This window comes from Chelonoidis abingdonii, chromosome 5 (assembly GCF_003597395.2).
Source record: "Chelonoidis abingdonii isolate Lonesome George chromosome 5, CheloAbing_2.0, whole genome shotgun sequence".
Lineage (NCBI taxonomy): Eukaryota > Metazoa > Chordata > Testudines > Testudinidae > Chelonoidis > Chelonoidis abingdonii.
Window position 1 is genome coordinate 24,417,494 of NC_133773.1, and position 23,981 is coordinate 24,441,474.

The 23,981-nt window shown below is 40.1% G+C and overlaps 1 protein-coding gene across 1 annotated transcript in view; it reads left to right on the forward strand.

The window, feature by feature from the left end:
- The window catches only part of GRID2 (glutamate ionotropic receptor delta type subunit 2), a 1,102,380-nt gene that overhangs the window by 176,604 nt on the left and 901,795 nt on the right, over window positions 1-23,981 (forward strand). Inside the window, exon 2 of the mRNA XM_075066158.1 lies at window positions 17,644-17,799. Coding sequence (XP_074922259.1) covers window positions 17,644-17,799 — 156 coding nt within the window. The remainder of the gene's footprint in view (window positions 1-17,643; window positions 17,800-23,981) is intronic.

The following is a 23,981-nucleotide window of genomic DNA, read 5'->3' on the forward strand; positions in this document are numbered from 1 at the left end:
GTTATGAGGCAAGCGATGTTGTTTTTCCACGATTTCTGCCTGTGCACGTTGGCGGAAGCATTCAATGTATAGGTCTAGACTGTCATTTCGACCCTTAAGAGGAGTCCACGTGGAGTTGTTCTTCTTGTGCTGCTGGTGGGAGGGTACCTGTGTATCAGTGTGCTGTTCAGTGTTGTCCTGGAAGTATTCTTTGAGTCGGAGATGGCGAAAGTAGGCTTCCAGATCGCTACAGAACTGTATCATGTTGGTGGGGGTGGCAGGGCAGAAAGAGAGTCCCTGTGATAGGACAGATTTTTCTTCTGGGCTGCCTTTAAACAAAAACTACAGAAGCTGCTGATGAACTTCTCAATTTGCTGTCGAATCCTTCAAAGTCTGGCCACTATCATCCCCTAGGGAAGGCAAAAGGAGCGGATGTTGCTGAGCACCATGATAGCGTGTAAATATTTTGAGACCTGATTCAAAGCCCATAAAAGTGAATAGAAAGAATCCATTGACTTGAATAGGCTTTGGATCAATTCCTTCTGGGAGGGATCATGAATGAATCTCTCACACAGGTTCTCATTCTATCCTCTTACACTTAGAGTCAAGATGGTGCCGTAAATTGCACTATACATTGAACAGAAGTTGTGTAGATGTAAAGGAGGACAAATCTCGGGCTATAGAATTGAATGTATGTTTATATGCTTGTATGTGCTAAAATCCTCCTTATATTGCATTTTCAGTTAGTACTCATATTTCCTATCTGGATAAATTTTGCGAAATCAAAGGAAGTTAACACACTTTTATATATATTAAACAAAAAAAAAAATCTTGCCCTAGGCTAGTGAGCTTGGAGAATTACTACTAATAAAAACATAACGATAATATGAGCGCTTGCTTACCATATGGGTTTTGCCATGCACTTGTCACTTGGGTTTTCATCAAATGTGTGAGAAAAATAAAATGTACATGCTGCTGAGGTGAAGAAAACAAATCCTGAGCAGCTTCTACTATGTCAGTCATAAAAAAGTAATAATTTGTGGGCAATTTTAGTCCGCTTAAGCACTTCAATGAAAAATCTGTTTTTATGACAGTGGAATTTATTTGCATGTCAGTTTTTTTTCTTTTTGCAAATTAAAAAATAAGTTAAGAAAATTCTCCTTACTACAATTGATGGAGCCGCCAAAGAAGCTCTTGGTTCAGGTTTTCGCTGGCTTTCCAAAGTGCAATCAAATCTCTCTATTGATCAGTGATGGCAGTAATATCATGTTTTTATAATGTAGTAAATGATTTTTATGGCTCCATAATTAGCCCTTCCAGATCCAGCGTTTTTTCATTCTCCAGTCTTTATGCCCTGTGTTACAACAGGAGAACTTAAGTATGGAAAAGTTCACTTCACTTTCTACTACTTCTGTTGTTGTTGTTGCATTGTCTATTTCTTTTGCTTTGATTTTTCATGTTTGTAATATTGCTACAGGTATCTTTTAAAATAAATATTAGCAGGTTCAGTAAACATCAAAAGCATTGAAATTAGGGACATCTTAAAGAAGAAACATACAGAACTATCTGGTTTTATTTTATAAAACATCTTTAATTATATAGCATTTCATATGAGATCATCAGATAAAAGGGACTCTGTAAAGGCAAAGCACTTTTAATTAGTATCATTATGAATCCCAAGATTATTGTTACATCATTTAATAAATACAATCAAAACAGGGAATTTAGAGTGAGTTAGTTAGCTTTCTTTTACCTTTGACTCTGCCAAATTTTATCACTCTATTGGTATTAAATATTCAGAAGGAGTCAGGAGACCAGTTTTATTTCTGATTCTGTCATTGATTTGCCTGGTGTCTGAGCAAGTCACTAAACCTGTCTCAGTTGTTTAATCTTGGTATTCTGTAAAATGGGGATAATAATGCTCACCTTCATGAGGCTCTGTAGAAATGCCATGTGTCCTCATGAAGTGAAACCTGAAATAAGATGCTCGCATCTAGATTTCCTTACAAGATAGGTTCACCAAATGGTTTGAAACTGGGCAGACTTTGTAGTGAATTTCGACAATTTAGGGTTTGACGTAGGGGCCATTCAAAACCCTATGATTAAAGCTGCATCAATTTTTCTTCTTGGATGGGGGAGGGAGCAAATTGCAGAGGGGAAGCCATTTTCTTTCTCCCTCAAGGCTAACCTTATTATAAGGGTGGCAGGAGTTCCCTTCTCTGGCATGCTTGCTTTTTGGTTTTATTACTTTAAACAGCGGGACGTTTGGTCTTGTTTCCTAGTACCATTCATTTTTATGTTGTTACTTGGTCATCTAATGATGGACATTATTATATCTCCATATTGAAATAGTTTCATTTATAGACTTACGTAAGAAATAGATGTTCCTTTAGAAAGTGGTAGTGTAAACCGTGGGTTCTCACCCTGGAGATCATAAACACACTGCCCTTCCAATATTGCTAAACTGGAGGGGTCCCAGCAAGATGGGAAATGTTCTGTATGAGGAAGCATCTAGTTCATTTAGCCATTTCAGAAGAATGTCTTTGCAGAAGAAAGGACAGCTAGTACTGTTGTTCAGGGTGAGGGGGTCTCTCTCTCTCTCTTTTTTTTTTTCTTCAGAATCCCAGTCTATTTATTGACTTTGGTGTGGTCAGGACTGTAAGAAGGCAATACTGTGAAAAGACTTAGTTCAGGTGGGTGCCAGAGTAGCATTGTGTTTCAGAGCACATTGAAACTGTCAGCTTCAGCTGGGAAACAGAGGCAGCTGTGTCTGAGGGGGGAAAGAATGACAGGGGCATATAAAGACATACTTGATGGAGAGGTATGGGGGACATCCAAAATTAATGTGAAACAGTTCAACCACTATCTAGTTCTTACCTTAGTAGTTTATCTTTTAAAAGGCGTAGGAGTCCTAAAACTAAGCCAACAAAAGGAACAGTTGCTGTTTCTCACTCACTGAGATTCTATACTACAATTTTTGAAATTATTAGTTTTATATTAAAGACCTACTATACGTTATGTCCAGGAAACTGCTCTTGAGGGCTGAACCTGACTGCATTTCACTTACATGCACTGAGACTCTGGGAAATGTATAGTAGAGAAATGTACTCTTCAGATGATAGCATTATCGTTTTAAAAGTGTTTTAAATTACTGGAGAGCTGCAGAGTCATTTAAAAACAAATTGTAAAGACAGAATACACTGGAGAGTTGCAAGGAGAAAGGCCTTTTTGTCAGACTTGGGACTTTGTGGTTAATGGTGTTGAAGAAATGCAATCTGTTCAATTTATATTCTGTTTCTTATGGCATATCCTGGATGTAAACGCTATCAGAAAATGATTGGAAGAAACCATTGAAAAAAAGTTGGCCACTTGGGCCATGCATGTGTTTCTATAATTTCACATGCAGATGGGGCAACTGTGGAATGAAAAGCAGGGCTCTTTTCTGCTTTTGCAATTTTTATGAATGTTAAAGGAAGAGGGCAGGATATGAGTTTTAAAGAATGTGGGATTGTATGCTATTTTTGTACCTATACTGCATCCATCATTGTGGTATCCAAGCCCTCAGAGCTGATCCAAAGCCCATTGAAATCAATGGGAACACACTGATGTAAGTGGTTTGTGGATCAGGTGCTTAGAAGAGCATTAGATGCTGCGGTGGTAAAAATGGCTACATTTGGTTTACTATTATGGTTGGTAACACCAGTGCAACAGCATCAGTGTTGAAAGACAAATAAAGAATTTGCTAGTGGAAACAGGCCAGCAATGCATATCTGAGAGACGGTTGTCTTCTTGGTTGGGCTGATGGCTATAATTTTAAACTTTATGGAAATGTCAGGGTCTTTTGTACGTGCAGTGTAGTTTTAATGTAATTGTGTAAGCATCCAGGATATTTTTAATCAAACTTTTTGAAAAACTGCTGGAAATAATCTTTTGTGTTTGAAGAGGGGGGAAAATATTCACCTAGACATTCTCAGTAATTTTCCAGTAGAGAAAATTAGTATTCACCTGTATATGCGTGTCAATAGGAAAGAGGAAGGGAAACCAACAGATTTATTTCTTAATTAATTTGCTTTATATAATGTGGATGCATTCAGTATGTTCAGTTTGGGTACCAGTTGCTTAGGGGCTTGTTATCGTGTGTGTGTGTGTGAACGAGAGAGAGAGAGAGAGACCTATATTTGTATTAGATTTAACACTTTTTAAAAAGAGTGTATAAATGTACTGAATGTTTATGTAGTTGTAAAATTGTGAGGAGAGTAAGTGGGCAAAGGATTCTAATTTATGAACCTCTTGAATATTCAATAACTCTTAGAGAGGCCGTGAGTTTGATGCAAGCGTTTGGTTTTCATTTCCTGAAATAAACTGTTGTTGTGTTAATTTTAAACTGGACTGGGAAATACATGGTACAAGACAATCCTGCTTTAACAGAGAGATGGACTTACATGATCATTAGATCCAATTTCTTTGGTTCTCCTTTTACCATTGGAAGTGTGCAGGGGAGTGCATACTGATTTTCTGAATGCCTCTGTTTCCAGCAGAATAAAAAGCTGCTCTGACAAAAGCCACTTTGAGTAAAGGATTAATTTCAGAGTCAGCCTTAGCAATTTTTGGAAGGCAATTTTTCACCACTTTTTTCCCCGCCCCCCCCCCCCAAAGTTTGTTCCTTTCCATAATGATCACACCATTATGCTTAGTAACCTTGAAAATAACTGGTATCTTCCCAAGAAAAAGGGCTACAAATATCCTTGGAAAATAAAAATAATCCCCAACACAACAACCTGAACTTCTCCTTTTCATTTCTATAATCTCCAGATCATGTCTCTTTCTCATTTAATAGTGCGAAATCTACTTATATTAAAAATGCCCATTAGTATTGTGTGTGTGTGTTACACACACCCACACTTATTTAGAAATAACTTGCTAGTATGGTAAACATTATCAAATGGTTTTAAATCATCCAGTTGGTGTTCAAGCGTCAAGACTGGTACGTCAGTGCTGGGAGGCAGGTTTCAATTGCACTTTTAAATCATTAAAGCCGCTGAAACTTCAAGACAGTGCCATAATTTAAGATTCAGTAGCAAGTAAAGCAAAACCATAAGAGAAGCCATCTATTCTGATGTTTGGGTTTCTTCCCCATTTTTAAAAGAGCATATATAACTCAATTTCCCATTAATCGTGTTATGCATGTCATGTACTGAGTGGAAGAAAAGACTCATGCCTCACCTCGTAATCTTTGTGATGCTACTAAGCTTGGGCTATATATACATACATATGTGTGTACACAAAGTTAACATATCTAACATTTGTAATCTCAGTTACATTAGCTGGCAAAGAAGAAAAATGTTGTTGAAGTTTCTGTGTCATGAAGGAGCGATTCAACAACTCCCTTCTTTCCACTTCCAACCACATGAGATAATAATGTACAGATCTATTATCAGTAGTGAAGCCTCTGCGTAGTGGAGAAGGAGAGCTAATAACTGAGGACGTTAAGAAGACTGAGATGTTTAATGCCTATTTTATTTTGAGCCTTCAATAAAAAGGTAAATTGTGACCAGACACTCAACACATTTAATATTAACAACAAAGGGGAAAGGAATGCAAGCCAAAACAGGGAAAGAACAGGTTAAGGAATGTATGCAAGGTGGCAGGGCCTAATGAAAAGCATCCTAGAGTATGTAACAAACTAGCTGAAGCAATCCTGGAACTGTTAGCTATTAACTTTGAGATATCATGGGAAACAGGTGAGGTCTCAGAGGACAAGAGTTGGGCAAACATAGTATCTATTGTTGAAAAGAGGAACAAAGAGGCCCTAGGGTATTTATAGATGCATCAGCCTAACTTCAATACCTGGAAAGATATTGGAACAAATTATTAAACAATCAATTTGTAAGCACCTAAAAGATAATAGCGTTATAAATAGGGGATCTACAAATTCATGGCTGTGAAAATCACATCTCCGGGTTGTCTTTCTCCCCCACCCCACCTCCATGAAACCTGGTCTTCAGCTGCCCAGCTCTGAGGGCAGAGCAGAGTGGTGGATGCTGGCTGGGTGCCCACTTCTGAAAACAGTGTCGCTGCCTGCAACAGCACAGAAGTAAGGGTTGCAATACCATGCCCCCACCCCCCACAATAGGCTAGTGACCCCCCCTTTGGGTTGGGGGCCCCAGTTTGAGAAATGTTGCAGATAAATCGCACATTTTGTGGATGTCCATGAAATTTGCTATTTATACTGTGACCAACCTATGAAAAATGAGTGATTTCTCCACTATTTAAAGAGACCCCCTAGTTATAAGGAATAGCCGGCATGGATTTATTAAGAAGAAATCATTCCAGACCAACTAATTTCCTTTGACAGGGTTACTGGCCTAATGTATATGTAGGAACAAGTAGAGGTGAGAGACCTTTTTTTTAGTTAAAATTTTAACATAGTCCCTTATGACATTCTTATAAGCAAACTAAAAAAGCATGGCCTAGATGACATTACTATAAGGTGTGTGCACAATTGGCTGAAACACTGTACTCACGGTGCTTATTGGTGGCTACCTGTCATACTGGGAGGGCATATCTAGTGCAGATATGCAGGGGTAAGTCCTGGATCGGGTACTAGTCAGTATTTTCATTAATGACTTCATTAATGGAGTGGAGAGTGTGCTTTAAAATGTGCAGTTGACAGCAAGCTGGGAAGGGTTACTAGCAGTCTGGAGGATGGGATTAGAACTGAAAATAACCATGACCAATTGGAAAACTGATCTGAAGGCCAGAAAATTAAATGCACAACTACAAAATGGAGTATGACGGGCTAGGTGGTAGTACTGCTGAAGAGGATTCGGGGGTTGTAGTGGATCACAAATTGAATGAGTCATCAGTGTGATGCAGTTGCAAAAAAACACTGATATCATTCTAGGGGTGTATTAACAGGAATGTTGTATGTGAGACATGGGAGGCCATTGCTGAGTTTAGCAGGACAGTTGCGAGGCTTTCGCTGGAGCAGTGTGTCCAGTTCTGGACACTACACTTTAGGAAAGATGTGGACAGATTGGAGAGACTTCAGAGGAGAGCAACAATGATAAAAGGTTTAGACTGCCTAACCTCTGAGGAAAGGTTAAAAAACTGGGTACTTTGCATCTTGGCGAACACAAATGAGTGGGGGCCCGATAGTCTTCAAATATTTTAAGCGCTATTATAAAGAGAGTGGTGGATCAATTGCTCTCCATATCCACTAAAGGTAGGACAAGAAGTAATGGGCTTAATCTGCAGAAAGGGAGATTTTAGGTTACTATTTTGGTGATGAGGTTTTTTTGTTTGTTTTTTAAGATCAGGATAGATAACACCTGTAAGGGATGGGTCTAGGTTTACTTGATCCTGCCTCAGTGAAGGAGTCTGGACTTGATGACTTCTCAAGGTCCCTTCCAGCCGTACATTTCTATGAGTGTATCATTCTCAGTTTGTCCTATGAGATGTTCTAGCATCCAAAGTAGGTGCTAATAAAGGGTGATGAAATACTATCATGGATGAGCCCTGGTTACAAAGCAGCTTATAAGCAGGTTATTAATGCATGTAAGGCTACTTTTTAATGTGGTCCTTTGCAGGAACATTAATAACATTCAATAGGCTTATTACCATTGCAGTACCTTTCTATATGGGACATGAATATGGCAATAATATCTACCAAACCACCCCTTTTTACCAGCTAAGTACCAATTTGATAGTTAGGAACATCAAAGAAAAACAAAGGGCTACTAACACTTATCCGGTAACTTATTACACAACGTATGTAATGCTATGACCACTCCTGTTAATCGCCATTGAAACAGGAAAATATAACTAGGTGAGTAATAAAGGTATGAAACAATATCTACACTAGCTTGATTTTTATGTTATGAAAGGAATATAACCCATATGTACACTATATTGTTTATGTATAATGAAAATTGCCCCAAAGCATCTTCAGATGTCCGTAATTATCATTAGTGTTATGTTTTGTGAATTGCATTGCCAGGTTTTCTGTTGTTCCTCACCTTATGTAATCAATTAAGCCAAGGCAAAGTAAATGCAGCATATATGTAGATTGCTGCTATTTGGATTTAGTAGCATTTTACACAATTTTGTGCTCTTGTAAATGACTGCACAGGTGTAGGGCAATGGAGAATCAGACCTTTCCTATAAGTATTAATGAGGCTTTACGCACAAGTACCTTTTTTGTACATTTTAATTAATGTTAAAACAAAGTGCTCTGTAAAAATGTGTAAATTACATGTTTATTTTTAATATACTATTAATTCTTCAGTAAATCCTAAATAAGCAAATACAACTCAAGTAGGACTACATTTCTCTTTATTCTTCCCCATCCAAGCCCTTCGTCCAAAAAGAAACTGTCAAATTCTGGCCTTTTCTTTACAAGGAGGTTAGTGAACCTGAACTGAAGAATGCGATGTTGGATTCCTTCATTGTGTTAAAAACAAGTTAGAGAAAGGTGAAGAACAATTAGCATTTGACCAGAAATCCCCGTCTGCATGATCTGGAAATGAATTAGCTGTACTTGGAAAGTATTCGTGTGTGGTGTTGTGCATTCTCATTTACATAAAGGGAAAGATCAGACTTTTATTTCATCTATGAAAACTTGAGAGGCTATTCACCTTTCCAAACATGAGCATAATTCCCATTGATGCTAACATATATATATATAGTGCAGCTATAGAATTAAAAGGAAAACCCCATTTGTGGCTAACAGCATTGCAAATGGTAGGGGAGAGGATAATTTACAAATACTGAAGAGCTCTGCAGATCTCTACTGCCCATTATGACCAATGAATTGACTTTGCACAATCTCTAAACTTAATAAAACTAAGGTTTCTCAAATTCACTTTTATTTGAACGTGTCATCCTCCTATGTTGAAGCATATGTTTCTGTACATGAGGAATTTAATCCTTTATTGCTTTATAATTATTGAGTTTGACATACGGTACCTGCAGCATCAGCTCTTATTGCATGTAAATCCATTCAGGAAAGCTTGCAGCATAACAAGCTGAGTCTTAATTTCTTTGTCAACCTGTCAAGCCACTTTGCCAAGGCAGGATAGCAGATTCTAGAACAAAATGTAATAGTGTGGAACATCTTCTCATCAAATCATTTATGACAAATAACAGACTTTGGAAACAGGCAGGGCTATATGATTGTTTTACTCCACCTTGCTTCACCCAGCAGAATGCAGAAATTTTGCTTGCTCTTTTTACTGCATTCTTTTTACTTTGTTTTATTTTAGATGTTGCCTGTAGCATTTTGACATTGAAAAGCCTGTAAATTCTCTTTTCACTTCCTTGCTTGAAACATTTAAAATTAGACTGGACAAAAGCACAGGAAGACTCATGGTAGAGAACAATGTTTTTACTAGCAGAGATTAATTAGATGACCTGATATAATAGGTCACTTAAATGTCTTACCATATCTGGGTCATAATTTGCCCTCACATCCAATGTAACCCCACTGAAAACAATGGGTTACCTAGGTGTAATGAGAGCAGAATTTTACCCTGTGTTTTATGATATGCCTTAGACATTGAGCAGAGATAATTTGTGTTATGGTCAGATCGGGAGTCAACACACTAAGTATGTCATTCAGCAAAGCTTTTAATCGTGTGCCTTATTTTAAGTCTTGACTAGGGTGACCAGGCAGCAAGTGTGAAAACTAAAGATGGAGGTTGGGGGTAATAGGAGCCTATATAAAAAAAAGAACCAAAAATCGGGACTGTCCCTATAAAATCCGGACATCTGGTCACCCTAGTCTTGACTTTAGTGAGACTTCACATGCTCAAAGTTAGGTTTATGCTTCAGTGCCTCGCTAATTCAGGCCTTAGATGTGGAAACATAGTACAAAACCATTCCATTCTGCAGCATCTTAATCTTTCATTTAATTAAGTGAATAGGCCCATTAAAAAGGGGTACCATTCTAATTGCCTAAAGATGAGTAAAGTACAATTCATTTGTGAAAGTCCAGCAGATTGCTGGATAAAGTTGCCAAGATTCTTCACAGAAGAGGATGGCTTCTCTGGAAAAGAATGCTTTTTAAATTATAAAAGCCTACTGTAATCTGATTAGGCACAGACTGAGTATTTATTCATTTTTCAATTTTCTTTTTAGCCAGTAAAATTAAAATTGGACGTTACCGGTGACTGAATGAGAAGGCTTGTTTGTTTTTTGAGATACTAGCAAGCTTTTCTTTTCAGAATATTTTGTTAATGGGTTTAGAATCTGGGGCGCTGTGTGTGTATGTGTGTGTGTATATATATATGCGACTGGATAGCGTAGTGGTTAAGAGCGCCGCCCTTTGATACGGGAGACCGCCCGTTGATACGAGAGACCGGGGTTCAAATCCTAGTTGGTACCCAACTTTCCAGTAGGGGTCCTTGGGCAAAAGACCGAAACAGCTAGTTACCCAACGCTTCAACATAGTAAAGAGGAAGCTGCTCTCACAGCTTGAGATAGACCAACTCCACATTACATCCAGACTCAAGAAGACCTGGAAGAACAAGTGGATGTGCAGCCCACACCTGAAGCTGAAACTTCACTGCCACCCCCTCCATTGCAGAGCACAGCAGCTGATATGAGGCATAAGATCATGGAGAAACTAGCTACAGTCAATCCTCGAGACCGATTACCAGGCTCAGTGGAGAAGTACCATCAGATAGTATGTTAGAAGATGCCAATAGAGCCCTCATGACAATCCCTACTACCACCATAACTCAAACCAATGAACTGGTATACGCTACAGCCTCTGTAATCCTGGAGATGCTTGGCTACACGATCAAGAAGAACAACAGTATGTACCCACCCTGGAAAATGAGGTTGGAGGATAAGATCAAGGCGACTCGGAGAGAAGTTAGTCAGCTGGTGGAACTACAGAAGGGTGTAGAGATTAAGGATAAGACTCGGCTACTGAAAAAAATACAAGGGCCTGACTCCATCTGAAGCCCTAGAGACTGCTAAACAAAGGCTCACAGCACTGGCTACCAGGCTAAGGAGATACACTAGAGAAGCAGAGGCCAAAAAAGTAAATGCCCTGTTCTCCAAAGAACCATCCAAGGTGTACTCCCAACTGCAGTGCAACAACACAATAACAGCAGAGCCACCAGCAGCAGAAACTGAACAGTACTGGAAGAACATATGGGAGAAAGAGAGAAGACTCATAACACCAGTGCAAAGTGGCTGCAGGACCTGAGAACAGAGCACAGCAATCTCCCAGAACAGAAACCAGTCACCATCACAGTAGAAGACATCCAGCAGCGGGTCAAGAACATGAAGAGCTGGACAGCACCTGGACCAGACATGATCCACACCTACTGGCTAAAGAAACTAACAGCAGTGCATGAACGCCTGTAGCAGCACAGATGAACCAGCTGCTAGCAGCAGGCTCCCACCCAAACTGGCTAACACAAGGAAGGACAGTGCTGATCATGAAAGACCCCTGCAAGGGAACAGAACCGGCCAACTACCGGCCAATAACCTGCCTCCCCACAACATGGAAAGTCCTATCAGGCATCATAGCTGCCAAGCTACAGGACCATATGGGCCAGTACATGAGCACAGCTCAGAAGGGCATTGGGAACAACACCAGAGGCTCAAAACACCAGTTGCTCATAGATAGAGCAGTCGCCCAAGACTCAAGGTCTAGACAGACCAATCTGAGCACAGCCTGGATTGACTACAGGAAAGCCTATGACTCAATGCCGCACACGTGGATCTGTGAATGTCTGGCGCTATACAAAGTCAACAGGACACTAAGGACCTTCCTCAAGAACTCAATGGGACTATGGAAGACAACACTAGAAGTCAACTCAAGGCAGCTTGCACAAGTGGCCATCAAGTGCGGCATATACCAAGGTGATGCACTGTCCCCGCTGCTGTTCTGCATAGGCTTAAACCCCCTCAGCCAGATAATCACAAGGACTGGATACGGGTACAGGTTCAGGAGTGGAACTACCATCAGCCACCTCCTCTACATGGATGACATCAAGCTGTATGCTAAGAATGAACGAGACATCGACTCGCTAATCCACCTGACGCGGATCTACAGTGAGGATATCGGGATGTCATTCGGACTGGAGAAGTGTGGCCGGATGGTAGTGAAGAGAGGGAAGGTAGTCAAGACTGATGGGGTGGAACTACCAGCGGGCCACATAGCAGACATACAGACCAGCTACAAGTACCTTGGCGTCCCACAGTCACATGGAAACCACGATGAGGAGGCAAGGAAGACAGCAACATCCAAGTATCACCAAAGGATAAGACAGGTCCTGAAGAGCCAGCTCAGTGGGAGAACAAGATCCACGCCATCAACAGATACGCCCTGCCGGTCATCAGATACCCTGCCGGTATAGTGAGCTGGCCAAAGGAGGACATGGAGGCTGCCGATGTGAAGACCCGGAAGCTCCTCACAATGCACGGAGGTTTCCACCCCAAGTCCAACACCCAGAGACTGTATACCAGCCGGAAAGAAGGCGGGCGGGGCTTGGTGAGCGTCAAAGCCACTGTCCTGGATGAAACCCGGAACATCCAGGAGTACATCAGTAAGATGGCCCCAAAGATGAGCTGCTGAGAGAATGCCTGAGGCAGCAGCAGACATGGGAGGAAGACCAAGCAGAAGAAGTGCCATGGCAAGACAAGACCCTGCATGGGATGTACCATCGACAGATAGCTGAGGTGGCTGACATTGGGAAATCCTACCAGTGGCTGGAAAGGGCTGGACTAAAAGACAGCACTGAGGCACTGATCATAGCAGCACAGGAACAGGCACTGAGCACCAGATCCATTGAAGCAGGGGTCTACCACACTAGAGAGGACCCAAGGTGCAGACTGTGCAGAGAGGCCTCAGAGACAGTCCAACACATAGTGGCAGGATGTAAGATGCAGGCAGGAACAGCATACACTGAACGGGCACAACCAACTCTCTGTCCAGAAGAGTGCAGTGCTAGGAACAGCTAAGATACTGCGCAGAACCCTCAAACTCCCAGGCCTCTGGTAGAGGACCCGAGGTTGAGGAAGACACATACCACCCATAGGGGTGAGAGGGGAATTTTTTAAAATGGATAGTCAGTCACCACTTGATGAATTTGGGCTTAGTCATGTTAATTTAAACACAGAAGCAAGCCAAAGATGTATTTGTTCGTCTTCCCTCCCTCCTCCAGATCAACCCTTCCATATTAAAAACAAACTTCCACGAAAACCAATTGAACAACAGAAGGACACTGGGCTTGATACGACTCTTATTTGCGGCAGTTGTACACCAGTATAACTTTAGTAGTTTCAGTGGAGTTACTTCTGGTCTTGGTGCCGGTTTAAATCAGAATTGGACACTGAGTATGTTTGTATGTGTTTAATAGGTAAATACATTTTCTCAGTATATTTGTTACAATTTCACCTGTGTGTCCGACTGCATCGAATGAGAGAACTTGATGTTAGTTGACTTTCTTATGCTGTACTGACAAAATACAGAACATCTACTTAAATAACAGAAATCCAGCTTGTTGAGGGAACTGCATTATTTTTGTTGTCTCCCCAAGATGTTTACTTCATACATTTTAACAGCACTGTGTGTGTGTGTGTGTGTGTGTGTGTGTGTGTGTGTGAGAGGCAGTTTTACCATTTTGCTGATAGTCACTTCCTCTTTCTCATGCACTAGGGATTTGGGGCAGGTGTCCTCTGGTCCATATATTGTTCCTTATTAACATCATGGGGAGGGGGAATGGAAGGACAGAAAAATCCCGTAAATTGAAACACATGAACAAAAACCTATATTGAAATAATTGAAGAAAAACGGTCTTAGACACTGAGATTCATGTGGTACAGGAATGGGGGAAGGCCACCAGGGAGCCAGTTGTAACTGCCTCATTATCTGGGCTCTCTGCTGTGGATTTGTTTGACGTTAGAGAGTCCCCCAGCTGTAACATGTGTGAGCCAGTTGAAGTCCTCAAGCAACCATACTCATGTTCAGGATTGGTAAAGTGCACAGTGCTCCACACACCCTCCCACTCTCCACCTTAAACCCATGGAGTCTCGTGAAAGAAGACATGTTAGCTCCACATCTGCTGGAGGCTCTCCCGTAGCAGGTGAATCCCTGTGGAGGATTTCCACTCCCTTTGTGCTGCAGGAGCAGAAGAGAGGATGTAGAGAGTTGGGCCAAATTATCTGGCCCAGTATTTGCAGTGCTCTACCAACATTGATTATTTTTAAAAGCTAGATGTCTGAAAAAGAAAATAACAAAACCTTACACAAACGGATATTGTCCCTGGAGTTACAGAATTGACACTTAATTGATTTTTCAGTTAGAAGACGTAATCAATGAGTACTTTGTCATGTAGATCAGGCCTCTCATTTATTATTACTTAGGGTCAAGGGGGTCATTCTTCTGCCCCACACAGAGAGCCAAGGAGACTGAAACTCATCTCAGTAGTCATTATGGTCTTGGATCCCCCAGCTGGGACTCAAAGGGAAAGTAGTATGGAGCAGTGGGATAACAGAATAGTGGAAGAGAAATGTTTCATGTCTGTAGTGACAGAGCATCTCTATTGGTTTACAAGCAATGCTCTTCTCAATTACTCAAACTCGAGTGCCCAAAATTATGCTTCTGAATTTATGATTAGGTTCTGAAATCAAGTGGCCTGACTTGCAGAGGTGCTGAGTCCCTGCTTCTCTGGCTGACTACAGTTCCACTATACCAGTGTTTCCCAAACTTGGGACGCCACTTGTTTAGGGAAAGCCCTGGTGGGCCGGGCTGGTTTACCTGCCGCGTCCACGGGTTTGGCTGATCACGGCTCCCACGGGCCGTGGTTCTCTGCTCCAGCCCAATGGGAGTTGCTGGAAGCAGCGTGGGCCGAGGGATGTGCTGGCCGCCACTTCCAGCAGTTACCATTGGCCTGGAGCAGCAAACCGTGGCCAGTGGGAGTTGTGATCGGCCGAACCCGTGGACGCGGCAGGTAAACAAATCAGCCCAGCCCACCAGGGGCTCTCCTTAAACAAGTGGCGTCCCAAGATTGGGAAATACTGCACTAAACATTTTGCTTCATGGTGTTGGTTTATAACCTATGTTCATGCTGACAGAATAGCATCTAGTGTTTACACTCATGAATGGATTTTATGTCACTTGCTTAGCCACATGGAACTGTTTGTGCTTCATGCTAGTAATAATATATTTTATAGCACACAATGTCTGAGGAACCTGATGTGCTTCACAAATATCAATGGTTTAAGCCTCACAGTAGAAGAGCATCTTATTCTCATTTCACATATGGGTAAAGTGAGGCTCGGGGTTACTTGCCCATGGTCATGCAGGAAGTCTGTGGTGAAGCCAGGAATTAGAACTCAGAGTTTCTGACTTAGATCTCTGTGTTAACACCTTGCTCTACCAGTTACATTAGGTTTCTCCTTTAAGATAATAATGTAATATCAGTAGTTGAGAAAGTACACTGTAATTGAATTCAGACACTGGAACAAACTAACGCCAATGAGGAGAAGGAGCAGTCAGACTAAGCTGTATTCATTAGAACGTCAGATGGTTTCGAAAAGGGGGAAAAAAACACTTATCTAGTGTGAGAGTCAATGCCTAGCCAAAGTTCTTCTCCTTCTGTACGGATGAATATGTAACAAATGAGGTGAAATTTTCAAACCTGTGTATGTAAAGTGAGACTCTTAAATACGTATTTCGCTACCTATGTCACTTGATTTGCAAGGTGCTGAGCACTTACAGCTCCTGTTAAAATAAAATATGGTTTGAGGAGTCTAATTTTGGACACAAGTACAAAATATTTGTCCTAGATTCATTTATAAGAAGATTGAATTGCACAAATCAGCTGTTAAGTAGTGGGCTGCTTGGTCTTGCTCCCATTTTAGTCAACAGGAGATTGGGCATTGACCTCAATAGGATGAGGACCAGGATTTGTATTAAGCTGCCCCTTATGTTTCACTGTGGATTAGCAAAATGGATATTTCTCTTCCGTTTTTATTATTTCCAGGTTGACTTTTGTTGAGAGAGATTGTACAGGCAATTCAGACCTGTTCATTCTTGAAACAGCAGTTAACTGATACTGTTTGGGTCACACTGTTACATGTCTTTGCCAGTAGGACAAATAACCTTGAAGCTGCACATTCAGTTTGGTCAGAATAAATTATTTTAAATTGACACATTGTGCCTCTTAAGCAAAGATGAGATGCCTGAATGGGAAGAATTTTCTATTTAGCTATTTTATTATTAATGTGCCAAAAGTTGTGGGTTTTTTTAAAGGTAGAGTTAAATTTCTTGTGCCCTGATCCAAATTGTGAAATAAAGTTGAAAATAATGACATGCTAATAGCAAAAAAAAAAGGTATAGGAGTGGACGGGGGTGGAACTGAGAGTGAAGTAGATGCTATGTCAGGATGTGCTGATTGACCTCTTCTGTGCTGATTGAAATTCATCTTAAGCCAACAGTAACCAAAGTTCCTATCATCTTTGACTGTATGTATCACAAAACTCAGATGGCACTAATTGGCTGTATTATTGGAGGCATTAGCAGAAAGAAAAACCTGGAGACTAAAGAGCTCTTTTAAGGATTAAGATCTTTTCAGGTTAGGTTTCAAGGATCCCCTTTATATGTTGGATTTGTTGATGAAAACACATTTTAGCATTGCAAAGGCTGCTTGAACGCTCAGCTCTGAGGCCTCTAAAAGTGTAATGGAATCAACCATTGTGATTTGAACCATGTATGGCCTAACGGGTTCATAGAAAAAATCATACAACAGATAGACAACATTCAGAATTGCAATTGTGATGCCAAAAATAGAGAGCACAGTATTAAAGGATAAACACTTAGATTACCCTTGAAGAGGAAACTTAGTTCAATATCCCTGAAAAATTGTTTTCAGAATCATTAAAAGTGAACCAAAGAGCCTGTATTCTGCGAAGTCCTGCTGAATTTAATGGTTCTGTGCTTTTAATGCTTGGCTTGAATGTTTCAGGGGAAAGACAAAACCCTGTAGTCCTCTTCTGTCAGGTTTTTTTAAAGGTGACATTATTTTCAAATACAATATATTAATTACATTTTAATCAATTTTAAGGATTGGCTCCTCAGTTGGTGTTACTGGGTGTAACTGTTTTGCAAATCTGATAGAAAGTGGAGCTTTGATCTACACCGAGGATGTTTGCTTATGCCGATTGTCCTGGCTAGCCCATTTTCCAAAGGATTTTTACACCTTGTTATAGAAGTGCTGCTACAATTCTAAGCTTATTCGTAGTATCCAGCCTTGATCACATTAATGTTAAGTTCCTTAATTGTCATTTGGATGAGATGTAAAACAGACGTCTTGCCCAGTTATAATAATAAAATATATTCCAGAGTGTCTCATTTTCCTTGGCAAATTACAATGTGGGAAGTTTATGTTGTACCTACTTAAATTCCCCCAGTTTCTCTAGTTTGCTCCAGTGATATCTTTATTTTCTGTCCTAAACTTTGTACAGTTGTTACGCATGGTTAAATAGTTAAGTTAGAATCCTGCAACTATTTATCTTACAGGTGGCTGCACTATTGTTTGGGTGAAGGGATGCCTTTAAATTGTAAAACTTGTCAAGTCAGCATGAAAGAGGAATTTTTATTTTTATTTATTTATTTATTTTTATTTATTTTTTTATTTTTTCCAGGGGCAATTTTTGATGAATCTGCCAAAAAGGATGAGGAGGTGTTTCGTATGGCAGTTGCTGACCTCAACCAGAATGATGAAATCTTACAGACAGAGAAAATCACGTGTTCTGTGACATTTGTGGATGGCAACAACCCATTTCAGGCTGTTCAAGAAGGTAGGATATCTAAATTTAAGATTTTCTAGTATTGTTTCCACGTGGATATAAAAGCCTGTATACAAAGTGCCTTAACAGTCAATTGTAGCATGTCCACTTCCAGCCTTTCTGCAGAACTTGTGGGATGCTGGTATTTCTGTGTTGAGTGCTTTTCTTTTTTAAAAGGAATGATGCTGTACAATAGCATTGCATGGAAATTCACTTTGAATAGGAATAATACTGATATGGTTTTCTGGAAAATAACTGAATGTGGAATCTGGAAAACTTACTGTGATATGAAGCATCAGATTTTGGTTTCAATCATGTTTGTTAGCAGGGTTTCTTGGAGAGAAGGTAGAGAGGAGTTTGGCACAGTGTGTCTCACATATCTCCTCTTGAATTGTGCTAGATGATTTTAGTGTACAGCCAAGCAGAAGCTCCTTCTTTCATGACCTCTTCATACTGCCCGTTGATTTTATTTCACTCAAATACTTTTACCTACTCAGTAACAAAAACATAAGTTGTTTTGAGGATAACCTCTTGAGGCTTTGTAAACTAAAGTTAGCTATTTTATACAACGCTTTGGAGATAACCTTCAAGTCAAGAAAGTAACTTGTGTGAAATATAATAATCGTCTGCCATTCTTTGTTGGTCTCATGTGGTTAAATAAAAAATGTGTGTTGCTGGTAGGCTAAGATGACACACACAGTTGGTACCAGACTTCAATATTTTCAAGTCTTTTGGAACAGGATTAATCATTGGTGTGACCAAAAATGTTGGCTGATAAGGCACCTATGTGAAGAGCTTCTAACTATAAATTTGTATTTCATGAGCATTTATTTCTTACGTCAGAGCAAGAAACAAGAGAACTCATTCTTGAAATGCAGAGCATATGTTTATTGTAGAGAGACTCTTAATTATATAATTCAAAAAAGAGTTTATTTAGTAAATATCCCCTTGCTGCATATTATATTTACACTACTGCATATGCTAGGAAAAATACAATTTAGCAGTACAAGTATAAATGTAATTTACCACGTAATTTTTGTTTGTTTTGAAGACAGAAATGAATGCATGTTGATTTTCTATATTCTTGTTACTTCCTGTGTTACTATGTAGTAACTATGGCATGTGTAATTTGCTATGTACAGCAAATCGTTAATTTGCCAACGATTAATCCACTACTGGTACTGCTTCCATTAAAATTAGTGGCAAAACTCTCATTGACTTCAATAGGTAAAATCAAGATCATGTCAGTAAAAGATTGCTGGTATTACCTGATGTTTTTCACCAGCAATCTTTCTAAAATTCAGCAGTTTGGCATTTTACTACATTTTGCAGGGAGTGGTCAGAACCCACATAGGTAGCAGTATTAGGATGTAATGCTGTGAACAAGGCTGAGCTATTATATTTTGAAAATAGTGTGGATTAAGATCTGAGAAAAAGCTGAAAGGTGCATTCAAATTCAGCTTAGTGTTAGGAGGTCAGCTTTTTCCAGGTCACTGTTGTGTTTACATTGTCAGCATGTAAACTGTGCTGTCATAGGTTCAGGATGGGTACAACTAGTTGATGATACTTACTTATATCTGACAATAAACACCATCAATCATAACATCAAGATGACAGATTTTACGGAAATATTTTTTTAAGCTCTGTGACTGTTGAAGAGCTGCTTAAACTCTTACATTTAAAAAACATGAATGCCTAAAAGTTGTATGTGTCAAAATAAACAATTATTTATGATTTGATGCAGAATTGCTCACTTTCGTGCAGCAATTGTGTTTCTCACCCTTGGAAAATGTCTGTTTTAAATTTGAAATCTGAGTGGAATAGATGTGAACTAAAATGAAATAATCTTTAAGTAATCAAATGGGTGGGATAATGTCTATAACATTGAGATCACTCTAAAGAAAAACATTTGCTAACAAGAAACCTATTTTCTGTAAATCTGTGATTGGAAAGAGCCAAACAGAAAGGTCTATTCTGCTAACAGAGCCTCATTTATCTATTATTGTTGGACTTAAACTGTCCATATTTTGTTTGTTGGGTTATAGTAACTGTGTGGTGGGGGGTGGGGTGGGGCGGGAGACAAGGGTTAATGGTCGTTTGTAGCTCTGTGGACATTTTTCAAGTTCCATTCCTTCAATATCAATAGTACTAGAAACCTGCTTGAGCTACCAATCTACGATTCTTGTAACTCAAGTTTAAATCATATTGAACAATTGATGCATCTCCACTTAACTAGTTTGAATTGCACATCATCACTTTACTAAAGGCTTTCTCTGCATCTGGTCTATCTGACTTCCCTTTCCCACATATACATCCCTCTCTTGCCCAGTTCTTAATAGAAATTTCTTCCACCATGCTCAGTGTATGGATAGGACCTCTTGCTACATCGTTCATGAGTCTTTCCTTTAAAGAAAGTCTGAGACTACAGTAACAGTAAAATGTACACAGATAATCCATGTGTGTGTGGGTCTGTATGATAGGATTTTGGGCTTGATATATATCTATGTGTATTTTGTGTTTACAGTGCTGCTGTATCTTCTTGTAAAAACCACAGCAGATCTGCACAGAAGTCTGGCTTTGGTGCCTATGGGGTTTGAGCTTAGTTTTTCCTTCTATTCCACCAGTTTTACACCAATGTGACTCCATTCTAGTTGTTACATCAGATTCACATCAGTGTTAGTTTTACAGAGTGGGAATCTGGGCTTCCTGCATTTTCTGGTTTTAATGAACCCCAAAGCAATAGTGGGACCGCTATACACTGAGGATGGAATGGAGGTTAAGGACAGCCTAGGCATGGCCCAATATCTAAATAAGTACTTTGCCTCAGTCTTTAATAAGGCTAATGAGGAGCTTAGGGATGATGGAAGGATGATAAACGGGAATGAGGATATGGAGGTGGATATTACCACATCTGAGGTGGAAGCCAAACTTGAACAGCTTGATGGGACAAAATCGGAGGGCCCAGACAATCTCCATGCCAAGAATATTAAGGAACTGGCGCATGAAATTGCAAGCCGCGTTAGTGAGAATTTTTAATGAATCAGTAAACTCAGGGGTTGTACTGGTAACGACCTGGCAGAATTGCTAAAGTAGTTCCTATCTTCAAGAAAGGGAAAAAAGTGATCGGAGTAACTATAGGCCTGTTAGTTTAGACATCTGTAGTATGTAAGGTCTTGAAAAAAGCTCTTGAAGGAGAAAGTAGTTTAAGGACATTGAGGTCAATGGTAATTGGGACAAATTACAACATGGTTTTATTAAGGTAGATCGTGCCAAACCAACACTGATCTCTTACTTCGAGAAGTGACAGATTATCTAGACAAAGGAATGCAGTAGATCTAATTTACCTTGATTTCAGTAAGCATTTGACACGGTTCCACATGGGGAATTTGTTAGTTAAATTGTGATAAGATGGGGATGAATAGAAAATTGAAAAGGATAAGGAACTGGTTAATAGGGGAACTCCATATACCGGTCCGTACTCTGAGCAGGGTGAGACTGTCAGGCTGGGTGAAGGAGGTTACTAGAGGAGTCCCTCAAGGATCGGATTTTGGGACCATGATCTATTTTTAACTGTTTTGTTACTGACCTTGGCACGAAGAGCGGGATGTGCTAATAAAGTTTGGCGATGAAACAAGCTGCGGGGTATTTTGCAACACAGAGAAGGACCTGGAATACCATACAGGAAGATCTGATAGACCTTTTGGTAAACTAGAGTAAGTAGTGAAATAGGAGAAAAATTTAAAATAGTGAACAGTCGCAAGGTCATGCACTCTTAGGGATTAATAATAAGATTTTAGCTATACATTGGGGCGCATCAGTTAAGGAATCAACAGAGGATGGCAGTAAGGACCTTGGAGTATTGGTTACGCAGGATGACTATGAGCCCCAATGCGATATGGCCGTTAAAAAAGCAAATGGCGAATGCATTTAGGTATGGCATCAGGCATAGGAATTTCCGACACAAAGGAGTGTTAAGTCCATTATATAAGGCACCTGGTGAGACCTCACCTGGAATACTGTGTAGCTCTGTTCTGCGTTGTCGCCATGTTTAAGAAGGATGATTCAACTGGAACAGGTTCCAGAGACGGGATACTAGGATGAATCTCGAGGGAATGGAAAAAGCTGCCTATGAACAGGAGAACTCAACGGGAGATGGTGGCCTTGGTTTAGCCTGGCCTAAAAGATAATGCTGGCGGGGGGTATGCTTGCTCTAAAATAGAAATATAACCTCAAGGGATTAAAAATTGGGGGAGGCTGAGAAGGAATTATTTAAGCTATAGTACTAATGTAGACACAAGGACAATGGGGTATAACTGACATCAAGTGAGTGTAGCCTTGAAATTAGACGAAGGTTTAACCATTAGAGGAGTGAAGTTTCTGGAACAGCCTTCCAAGGTGGCAGTAGTGGTGGCAAAGACATGATCTAGACTTTAAGACTAAGCCTTGATATTGTTTATGGAAGGCGCCATGATTAGGATAGAATAAGTGTTAATTTTCGGCAAGTTGATCTTGTGATTATCAGCAGATAAGTCTGCTGAATTGGTTTGTGACGGGATGTTGGATGGGATGGAGATCTTGGAGTTACGTGCAGGAGAATTCTTCCTGCTAGTTGCTCAGCGACTGGTGAGTACCTTGCCACATGCTCAGGTTTAGCTGATCGCCATATGGTTTGGGGTTCGGGAAAGGAATTTTCCTCCAGGGCGGATTGGCAGAGGCCCTGGAGGTTTTTCGCCTTCCTCTGCAGCGTGGGGCATGGGTCGCTTGCTGGTGGATTCTCTGCAGCTTGAGGTCTTCAAACCACAATTTGAAGACTTCAATAACTCGGACATAGGTTAGGGGTTGTTATAGAAGTGGATGGGTAGGGTTCTGTGGCCTGCTTTGTGCAGGAGGTTAGACGAGATGATCATATTGGTCCCTTCTGACCTATGAGTCTATAATGCTAAGCTCAATTCCCTGAAGTTTGCCTAGGTTTGGTTAATGAGACGCTTTCTCATATTTTTGACAACTTTGAGTTAGAATGTAAAAGCTGCAAGGATTACAGCCTTTGTATTCATGTTCTGTAAATTGCCCTACATGTTGATAACCCTAGGTCCATAATAACCTTCAGTTGACCCTGTTTTGCTTAAAACATGGCCCTAGTTCATTAAAATAGTGAATCTTCTTAGCAGGTTCGGAGTTGGGAATAAAACATGACTGGTTTAAAGCTCTGACAAAACAAAACACACTCATGCAGAAAAACTGACAAATGTCTCTTGCATTTCTGCGACTCACTGATGGACAGCATGTAATATTTCTAATTAACATGGCACTCATAACTAATGTGCACATCAGCTCAGATGTTTTACATCTAGCTTTATAGACAAAGCTTATTTATTTCAGACTCTACATTTGTACTGTACCAAATAGTCATCCTTTGAATATGCTTTCTTATATTATTATGGTGCTCTGAGACTCCTTCCATTTGTATCTTAGGTTGTCTTATTAAAAGTTTTGATGATATTGCACTGCAAAGCTGAGTGGTTTTATCCCAAATGAACTGTGAGTGAGTTGTCTTCTACCAGTGATCCAATGGAGGTGCCCTCAGGTACAATACACATGTATTATAGCTCACTGAAATATGAAATGAAATTGGTTTTATTAAAATTAAGGAAAGGTTCTCACTTTGATGTAAATCGTAATGTAGGGACACAATTGTTACAATGGATTGTCTCAGTGTGGGCAGTCCCACAGTGAGATTGAATCTCCATATGTAAAATTATCAAGATAGGAACGCTTATTCAAACGCAGTCTGTCTAAACATCTGTAAGTGTGTCATCATAATGTTTGTTCCGGATATATGGTTCTGAGAAACACAACATGGGTACATTGTTATCGTCTGTCTATTTTACAGACAGTAGTAAACTAATGGTATATCTACACTATGAAATTAGGTTCAATTTGTAGAAGTCTTTATTTAGAAATCGCTTTTTTAAACAGTCAATTGTGTGTCTCGACACAAAATGTTCTAAGTGCATTAAGTCGGCGGACTGCATCCATAGTACCGAGGCTAGCGTCGACTTCAGGAGCATTGCAGTGTGGATAGCTGTGAGTAACTATCCTGCAGTCTCCGCTGCCCATTGGGATTCTGGGTTGAGATCCCAATGCGTGTCAAGGGTGGTTCTGGGTACATGTTGTTAGCCCCCCCACCCCCCGTG